This window comes from Pyxicephalus adspersus, chromosome 1 (assembly GCF_032062135.1).
Source record: "Pyxicephalus adspersus chromosome 1, UCB_Pads_2.0, whole genome shotgun sequence".
Taxonomy (NCBI): domain Eukaryota; kingdom Metazoa; phylum Chordata; class Amphibia; order Anura; family Pyxicephalidae; genus Pyxicephalus; species Pyxicephalus adspersus.
In genome coordinates, this window is record NC_092858.1 from 151,197,815 (window position 1) to 151,208,552 (window position 10,738).

The following is a 10,738-nucleotide window of genomic DNA, read 5'->3' on the forward strand; positions in this document are numbered from 1 at the left end:
GTTAGTAACTATTACTATATTCCAATATTGAGGTGATTCAGCTCCTCTTCTGTCTCAGTTACCACAACGAATGTTAGGAAGACTCTATTCAATGATTACAGAGAAAGTAATAAAAACCAGAGAGAAGCTTTAATTCCTACCCACACTATCTACAACCTATTTAATACAATTAATAACTGGTGGGGGTTCAATACCATAAGTCCTACAATAAATGTTGTTCTACTCCATTTGGGTCCTGCTGTCAATCACATTTTTTGGGGTCCCAGAACAACAGATTGTCACTTGGATCGCCATATAAACAACAGTTGGGTCTGACCTAATCCTGTTCATTTACTTTTAGTTTTCCTTTATTGTACAAGCCAGAGCTGTTCAGTCAACAGACAGTGGAAAGTTTTAAAATAGACTTTCAGAGATGCCAAAAATAGACAGCTACATTACAAGCTAGACAGTTTGCTACAATGGAGGCCAGCTCTATCCTTCTGGCTCTCACTAATATATATGTGGCAATATTTGCCCTGTTCTGTTTTAAACTTTTAATCAAGGTGTCCTTGGCGTTGCTTACACATTTTTACATTGTGCGGGGGAATCGAAAGGAAGCTGCCAGGATAGCGGAAGAGATCTATGGGATAGTACAAGGTAACACAGATCTGTATAATAAGGTTCCAATGATATAATGTTTTTTCATTTGTAGACGGTTATACAGTAAATATACATAAATTGGTAATATTGTAAAGTAAAATGTAACCTATGAATATTTGTGGGAGTTTTCTAATTTATCATATAGAATAATATGGTTGATGGTGAATCCAATTAAAACGTAGCACACTGATTTTTCTTCAGTATATCAATTTTCATGACTTGGAAAGAAAACTTTGGTGTCTCATACAGTCTAGGCTTTTTGTGTAACTTATGGTGATTTTCTATACTATTATTTTTTTTTTTTTTTAATGATAAGCTAAAGTGTTTTTCTCATTATCTCTTGCAAGGGCAACAGATAATGGCACATATTTTGTTATACTTGTTTTCACCAATGTGCCCATTGGTCTCCTGTATTAAAAGTAGTTAGGATTAAGAATGGATGTTTGGGTATGATTAAAGAAACAGTCTAGTGAGCTCATCCCTCTGTTCTCTCGTTTTGTTAGCATATTCCTTGTCAACAAACATGAGCACAAGACTTCACTGTCTCACCCTGTCTTCTTCTCAAGGGGTTCTGTAAACTTAAAGACATTGCCACATTCCTATTTAGGACTGTAATAGTATGTTCTGATAGCCTTTAACTCTAAACTAGGTATTCTGATAATTCCACAATTACCCCACAATCTTCTCACTGCAGTGGCCAATCCTGGTTAAGCTCCAGTGTTGGTGCTTAACTTGATGGATGATGTTAATACCAACCCTTCAGTGTTCATGTCTGGCAATTGGCCTCTTTCATGGTAAATCTTCCTTTGGATGGAAGCCTAGCACCATTGATCTAATGGAGAGGGGCGACTTATGAGTTACAAGCCACCCCTTACTCAGAAGCACCTCTCCATTAGATCAATAGCACTAGGCCTCCCTCCTACGAGAAGCTATACTGAATCATAGGTAGGTGAATATAACTTGGGTGGTGGTAGGATGCTATCAATCATTTAATTATATATTTCTTTTTTTATTTAATACATGCTCCATGTTTCCATTGTTACTTTTTAATGTTGGCATGGAGCTCAGTTTTACTGCTTAAAAGCATAAAAGCTTTGGTAAAATAATATTGCATTATGCTGATCTAGCTGATATTAGATTTGTAAATATGCTTCATTAGGGGAGATGTAACATGGAAATCATTTTTTGGTATCTTCTTCATTGTTAATAATAACATGTCATTTCATATTGGGTTAAACAAAGGTATTTTTATTATTGAGCTAATTTTTACAGACATGCAGTCGCAGGAAAATGTATTGACAATGAGAATTATAGAATTTATTTAACTAACACTAAGCACTTGGGTATGTTTGGGTATGGATATTTAAAGTCAACCTTGATGGCAATCACATCTGCCAGCGCAGATGAAACTTATATTCCTGTAATGGGCATCTATGGCATATTGTTTCAGCTCTAAGAGTTTCCGGCTCTAATGGGCTCTTAATACAAATGCTGAATTCAATTTATTTTACACTGTTAAATGTGCAGCATTGATGTGTATATATACAAATATACAGTTATAATAAGGCAAAACAGAAATCAAATAGTCCAATCAGTGTTTTCATAGTAATCTCAAATCCTGCAAAGCAAATCTAAAACCTTAACATAGTGTTGCTGCTCCTGGCTCTGGTCTGGAGATTTGATACCAGTACTGCTGTAAGGTGACCACTGATCCATATCATGTGATGTTATTTAGCCATTACCCTGCGCCTGGGGCAGCAACTAGCAATGTAATGTCTGCATACAGAGAAATTAATCTGCACGCTGCTACAGAGGCTTCAGAATTGCATGGATTAACTGCACTACCATGGGCATTAAGAAATGCACTGTATGGCAACCACATCTGCCACACCTTCCAGGGAGGTATGTTCTTAAATCTTTAACTGACCTTTTAGTTAAACTACTAATCTATTTGCTGATGATCAGACAAACAGGACCTATTATACTCATGTTAAGTACTTGTATTTAGTGGACTCAGTAATAATTTGCAGCTTAATGTCACATTATGGGGGCACATAAATAAATCAAGCTTTAAACAAATAGAATTAAGTAAACCCCTGTCTCTTTGTAGGAATAATTACCTTTCACTTTGGCCACAGTTGTTGTCCATAGCGCTTCAAACACAATCTTCAGATTGTAGTTAACAAAAGATGAGTAGCAGACACTTTGGATGTTTATAAATGCGTGATGAACATTTAATGTAATGAGAGTGAGGTAGAATACCAAAATCTGTAGAATACCAAAACCAGAGTCTGTAGCAGAGGAACCTCAGTTTGCTTTGCCCTGTAAACTGCACATAAACCCTTGTGGTTTTCCAACAGAATTAGCTTGGAACATGGTCAACTGATAAGTAAACACAACTTTCTAAAAGACTAGTCCCAAACTACCAAAAATATGTGTGCAGAGACTGACCAGAATGATAAAGACACCACATATTATGAGATCAGGAGAACTAATGTTGTACAGGTTGGCTGCCATAAATGGACACAGTCATGTCTTTGTTTGCTATGAAAGTCCTCCAAGGCTGGAGAGAATATACTTTTATCAGTGAAGCTGGGTGATCCAGCAATCCTGGAATGGATCTGGTCCAATATTCAAAATATTTGCTAGCAAATAGCGAATGACTTTGAAGATTTTGCTGGATCACCCAGCTTCACTAATGAAAGTGTATCCTCTGTAGCCTTGGAGAGCTTTAATAAATCTGGCCCATTGTGTGTGTATGTGTGAAGGGGGTATATGTATAAAACAGATGAATACACAGGGCCTCATATGTTGGAAGTATCTGAAATATACACTGTTAGTGTTTTCTTATAGAAACTCATCAGAATCCAAAAACTTTTTCTGTAGGACAGAATTACCCCTAAGAAACAATGACTTGCAACACAAACAACAATTTGTCCAGACACTTTGAGAATGTATTCTTGTCTGTGGACCCTCCAGATTTTACATACTCCAGGATCAAAAAAATATCAATGTAAAATCACATGTTTTAAATAAAGATCTCTCAATATATATTTTACTAAAAATATTCAACAAATTTCCTTGTATCTTATCACATTTCCTTGACTTAGGGTCTTGGGCAGACCGATCTCCCCTACACGAGGCTGCATTTCATGGAAGACTTCTTTCTTTGAAAACACTACTAGCCCAGGTATGTACAGACTTAGCTGACTTCTTACATTGAGGATCTAATTGCAACAGACTTCCAGCAGGCTCAGGACCCCTAAGATTTTGCAAAAATTAGTTTAACCATTTCAATTACTTATTTTTAAACAGAACTCTGTCCCTAGCAGTAAAAATGGTGTGGCAAGTCTATTAAGCAAAGTGAAAATTTTGACTTTAGATCCTTTTTAATGCCTAATATTCTAATAAATGAGAAAAAAAACATTTTGCAGTACCTTATACAGTCTTTAGCCTAAATACTTGATAGACGTCTTAATAACAATCTGCACATTTTCACTCTAGGGTTTTAATGTGAACATTTTGACGATAGACAGAGTTTCTCCTCTTCATGAAGCATGCCTTGGTGGCCATGTCTCTTGTGCCAAAGTGTTGCTAGAGAATGGAGCTCGCGTAAGTTCTTTTTCCTTTTGTTACTTTTAAAGAGGTTGCATAAGAAACTATAGATCCTATCTGCATATCCAATATGAGTTATTTGGCCTGATTTATTAACGATCTCCAAGGCTGGAGAGGATATACTTTCATTAGTGAAGCTGGTTGATCCATCAATACTGGAATGGTTCTGGTTCAGGATTTAAAACATTTGCTAGTAAATAGCAAATGACTTTGAAGAAAGCCATTCCAGGTTTGTTGGATCGCCCAGCTTCACTGATAAAAGTGTATCTTCTCCCACCTTGGAGAGCTTTAGTAAATCAGGATCAATGTGTTAATAGTCTTTATGCCTACATCTTAAAAAAATGCATCCATATTTCTATGATGTACATGTTCCGTATAAGATAGAATGATCTGATATGTAAAGATGTAATTGTGAAGTTTCTTTACTAGATGGCAGCAAATATTGCTCTGTAGTTGTGTACTGTAGAATAACGTGCTGCACAGCTCCAGTCATCTCTGGTTAGATTTAAAGGATTAATGTGATTACTTGCAGGAAAATCCAGTGTGCTAGCAGTCTTCATGACCTGAAGTAACGTCTGCTCCAGAAATTATTACAATAGCATTACTAGCATTCATGTTCAAAACATTGATGCCAAATGGAAAGCTTTGTTTGGTTACTCACAGACAACAAATGCTTGGTATTTAATGAATGATATGTTGATAGGTTTAGTTAGCAAGCAGGCTTTTCCTACAGCATTGCAATGGGGTGCAGCTGGTTCTGAGCCCATGAGGTCAGGGGTTAGTTTATGGCTACAAGGGGTCCAAAAGATTAGGGGAACCACCCATGACTAATCAAGGGGCAATAAGATCAAGAGGTCCAGTATGTGCTCTGCTTTTTGTAGACCCCATGCTTCATTAAAATAATGCGTCAGTTTCTTTTTTCTATGTCATATATTCTATTTGCCCAGTTTATGTTTAGCTCTTATCATTTTGTGCTACCTCTAAGGCTAATTATGGGGCATGCCCCAGTCTCCGGGGACCCACTATTAGTCAGGTTCAATACATTCATTCCATAGACCTGTGTCAGCACATGTATATGTCGACACTGCCAGAAAAAGTATATGCATGCAGCATGACAATTTGTTAGGAACTGTCCATTAAACACATCATGCTACCCTGTTTCAAATATGTATTTATAAAAAAAAGGAACAGAAGGAGCAAATTAGCTGCTGTAGACAATGTAGTTCTTCATACACATATTGACATAAAGCCAAACCTGAATATGCAATATGAATCACATGAATGTGAATGTGATAATTAGGCAGACATGGAGTTTCTACATTATCCTGACTGTAAATTATCCTCTGCCCAGGTGAATGTGGTGACCGTGGATGGAATCACCCCTCTGTATAATGCATGCAGTAGCGGAAGTGTTGCTTGTGTCAGTATGTTATTGGATTATGGCGCTAACCCAGAGCTGGAGACTCAGCTGACTTTTCCTCTTCATGAAGCAGTCCTAAGAGGTAACATATTTATTGGTTTCTTAACATAAAGAGGTGAGGAATGTCAAACAACAAAAATTTTGTGTTTCTATTTTAGGTAAGGGAAATAAGATACTTACACGGTAAAGTTGTTTTATGAGTTTCCAGTATCAAGGTGAATGCTATAGACCAAGAGTTGTGGATCAATGGATAATAATAAACAATGGCAAAGCAAAAGCCTTTAGAAATCCTGCTAGCCTGTAATGTAGTATAAGCTTTACAACAATGGTAGAAATTCTTAGGCATATAACCCTTAGTAAGGAGCAGTTGAAGTAATACTATGGCCTAGTATCTTCCATATTTAGGTTCATCCTGGCACTGTAGCCCCCATTCCAGGGTTTTAGGGTTTCTCTACTGCAGACTTTCTTAACCTTTTTAACATGAAAAAATGTTCCAGAAAACTTCTGTTAATAAGAGTAAGGAATATGGCGTACTTACCCATATTTAACACCCAGGTGTTCTCTATACAACAAAATAATTTAACAACAATAATCATTATGGCCATAGAATAAATCAAGAGAGTGAATATTATACTATTCTCTCACATTGGTGGTTAATATAGAAGTGTTACTTGCACCAACAGTCACACATACATTGGTGGTCAGCAATGAAAGGCTTCCCTACATTGGTGGTCAGTGGTAAAGGGCCCACTTACATTATTGCTTTTGAGGTAATTGACCACTTGACCATATGGCAAGTGGCAGGAAGGTCTCTTTATACTGGTGGCCAGTGCAAAAATTATCTCACATTGTATGTAAGTGGGAAGAACTCCCCAATACAGATAGCTAAAAATATAATTGGCTTTACCAGTTACCTAATGGAGAGGTAGAAATTGCCCAATACTAAGGAAACCACTTAAAACCCATAGAGCAGGCATTCTTGCCCAGGGCTCCCTTTACTAGAGGTGAGTAGTTTCTGTCTCTTAGGTAAGAAACCACTAACAAAAATGATTATTTTGCTATTTATAAAGGGTGTACATTTCACACTGATAGCTAATGTTTGCAGAAATCTTTTCACTGACTATTAGTGTAAATTGTCTCTTTTCTCAATGGCCACCATTGTAGGGCATTCATTATCCCCTCGACTACCAATCTTTGGGAGCTTTTCTCCATTGGCACACTAAGGGTTGGTAGTGAACTGAATAGACATAGAATGGAATAAAACCATACATGGGCCAAAAAAGAAAAGTAATATTAAATATTTGATCTCTTGGGACAAGCTGATTATAGAAGGATTATTGGGCTACTAATATTATAATATGTGCAGAGGACTGTAAATATTTTACATAGCTACAACCACTTTATGCTCTGCAAACTTTTTCAGGTGATTGCAGAAGAAAGCATGCAGTGGGTCCACAAAAAAAGGTAGATTTGTCAACAATTTGTTCCCAATTAAAAATGTATTGGTCAAAATGTGCACACAAGTGTACTATATATTATGGAAAGTGATTGGAAACTTGGTTGGCTGTAATCAATTGTTTGTCCATAATACATCATGTGTACCTTAGGTCAAGCCTTACTACTTCATGAGAAGAACATCAGTAGGTTATGATTGGTTAGAAGTAGATTTTACTTCATATCTAATCTGATAATTTTAACTAATAAGAAATTATCCAGAGGTAACCTGTGCCTGTGTACCAGGCTCAGCATATTGGAACATTTACTCTAGATTCATTTGGTGAATGGTAGGTTCTTCTGTTCATGAAATACACAGCAGGAATATGTTTTAAATAAATATTCTGTTTATAATGTTTTTTCTTTGTCCCCAGGTTACAGGGAATGTGCAGAAATGTTAATCTCATTTGGAGCAGACATTGATAAAGAACTTCAGAACCGGGGTACTCCTCTGTACTTAGCCTGCACCCACCACAAAGCTGATTGTGTTAGAAAGCTTCTTGAATTGGGTAATGCTGTAATTATTTATATATATATATTATTTATGAAGGTAACCGTGAGCTAGTGTGACCATTGTCTTGTATAAATAAGTTGTGCACAGCAGTAATCATTAAGGATAGTACAAGAAAAATCCACCACATTGGAGAGCTTTGAAATATTCTCCTTAGGTTTATTTCCCTCCGTTAACAGTGCTGAGTGTGCAGAGGTTAGACATTAATGTTTTAAGGTTCTGGACATCTAGAAGTGGTGAAGTCTTACTTTTATATAACTAACTATATACCTAATACATGTGCAATCAATCCTTGAACGGTTTAACTCACACATATATAGACCAGTTTATATCACTTTGACCCATTTTGATTTCTATGTGCCAATAATAATCCCTTATAGAAGGAGCAAATGCTTCACCCACACTTTTTTTCTCTCCTGGGGTATTAATGAGTTAAATTAATAATCTGCATCCACTTTGACTATATACAATAAATGAGTACAGTCAATATTAAACATTTCCACCAGATTATCCCAACATTGAAGTTGATTTATTAAAAGATAATTAGGGACAAACATAGCTTAAATTCTTTTTCCAATCTGAATATTCACTTTGCAAAGTGAACATACACATGAGACACAAATTCTTCTTTGATTTTGAACTTCTTTGATCCTGTGTATAGGTGCCGATGTTAACCGGGGAAAACTTTTAGATACACCTCTCCATGCTGCTGCTCGCAGATCAAGTGAAGAGATCATCAAGTTCCTTATTGACTATGGGGCCAATGTGATGAGTAAAAACATAGATGGAAAATATCCCATAGAACTGGCAGCACCCAGGAGTGCTGTGGAAAAAGCACTTCTTATCGCGGAAGGTATTATTATTAAAACCTTTACAGATACCTTAACCTTTTTTGTTGTGATTTTTTGAATTAGTAAGGAAAGGACAGAGCTTCAGCCATCTTATTACTGGCGCTTTTGTCATTTTTAGAAATAATTTTTGTCCCTTCGAATCCTGATTAAACCCTGTAACAATAGAAAAATAGGGAAAATAACCCTATTGGGGACAGCACAAATGATCCTATTGCTGTCCAATTCCCCACCTAAAGTGATTCGATTCCATTCTTGTTTTAGTATCACCCAATGTTTCAAGGTTTGATGTTTCCCATATAACAGAGGTGGCATCACCAACACAGGCACAGACAGCAATAAAGACAGCTTTTTCATAGTGTAAGTTTGGGGTTAGGCCATTTGTCTAATTTTCATTTCTCCCCTTCTGGAATACTTCTCCTCATTTCCTGTACTTCTCCTACCATATGTGTCAGAGTTGGATTGCATTACTAAGACAGAAAATGAGAAGGTGTTAACCTAACCTGGCAGTAGCAAAAGCTAAATAGTTCTAACCCACTTTACCAACATAAAATTTAAAAGTTTTATTGCTCAAATTTACCTTTTTCACCGTTTATAATTACTACTCTTCTTCACTTCAGTGTGTCCAACTGACTGTTCATGTGTTAAGTGAAAAATGTCATAGTGAAATTATTTCACTACCTTCTAACATAACATTTTTCTTTTTGATTTCCAATTCTAGGTCCAGCTTCCTTGGCTCAGCTGTGTCGGCTCAGCATTCGAAAGCTGTTGGGTTCTTCCTGTCTACAAGTGGTGCCCAAGCTTCAGTTACCTAACAGATTAATACAATTTCTACTATATCGATAGAACTTTAAACTGGCATGACCATATTTGACTATTCCTAATGGTGGAGAAGCCACAACTGAAATGATTTTATTATTGTATTTATTTCAGAAATGAGTTCTCTAATTTAGAGCAAGTGTAAAGTTATGATCACATCACATTATTGTAACTGCACTTTTACATAAAAGTACTGTTTTCCACAGTGTGTCCCTTAGTGGCCTTAGAGCTGTTTTTCAATACATCCCAGGCTGCCCCTTCAAACTTGTGTAGTATAGCCATTCTGTCTGCCCACTATGGGCCATTTCAGACTTTCAGTTGACCACTGTGTTCTACCACATGCTCAACCATGCTTCCAACTGCTCCAACTACTAAATGGGTGATGTTAGGACACAGTTGTAATGGATTTCAGCTGGATTTCTTCTGGCTGTGGTGTTGCTTTTCCTCTTCCAGATAACTGTATATCTACAGTACATCAACCTCACTCATCCACAATGACAAAGTAGTTGTTAAACATTTTGGTTAACACCATAGTAGAAGTGGAGGGGTGGCTGTGAGCTGATAACAGTGTGGTTTTCAAATGCAAGTCTGGAAGGGGCCTAATGGTTAACAGAATACATTGTTGACAGCAAAGCTGTGTGCAAATCAAGCTCTGGGAGGTTGCAGGCTATACTTTTGAAAGTGGATCTATCTAAATGTATCAACGATTTTGGCATTTCAGAACTGCAGGGACACAGCCCAAAGATTTCAGCCCAAAGACTGAGATGACACCAGAATGGCAGAATGTATTTTTACTTTGCAACAGTAATGCTATTAATGGACTTCATATCTATATGTAGCTATATCTATAGCTACATCTAGAACTACCGCCAACATTGCATGCATTCTTACATATGTGTACAATAAGTACCTGAATCTTTCTTGATATCTGGACCCTGTAATTCCTGCAGAGTAGATCTGATGCCCGCTTCCTTTACTGAACATATTTATTTGATAGCAGAGCAGAGGGATGATCTTATCAATATGCCGGTTCTCCTTCACTATCTAGCCAACAAACTGGTGAGGGGTGGTCAAGCTGTATTGCTTGATTGCAGAAAAAGTGGTCTGATAGTGCTGGAAGATCCAAGTTATGCTAGGTCCCTCTACCCTTGTAAATTCTGATCAGATCTGTAACACTCTAGGCATTTGGTTAGGTCCCTCTATTCGGAGGCTTTGACCCTGATTTATGAAAGCTCTCCAAGGCTGGAGAGAAAATACTTTCATCAGTGAAGCTGGGTGATCCAGCAAACCTGGAATGGGTCTGGTCCAGGATTCAAAACATTTGCTAGCAAACAGCAAATGATTTTTAAAAAATGGAGCTGTATTTCCACAAAATTCAACCCCCATCAATGT

At 37.1% G+C, this 10,738-nt stretch overlaps 1 protein-coding gene across 1 annotated transcript; it reads left to right on the forward strand.

Moving 5' to 3' along the window:
• Positions 1-416: 416 nt before the first annotated feature.
• On the forward strand, positions 417-10,080 carry ASB11 (ankyrin repeat and SOCS box containing 11). Its single transcript, XM_072431402.1, has 7 exons — positions 417-636; positions 3,750-3,829; positions 4,144-4,251; positions 5,606-5,756; positions 7,543-7,677; positions 8,341-8,532; positions 9,249-10,080. Exons 1-7 carry the CDS (start codon positions 459-461, stop codon positions 9,371-9,373), a joined length of 969 nt encoding a protein of 322 aa, XP_072287503.1. The 5' UTR covers positions 417-458; the 3' UTR covers positions 9,374-10,080.
• The last annotated feature ends 658 nt before the right edge of the window (positions 10,081-10,738 follow it).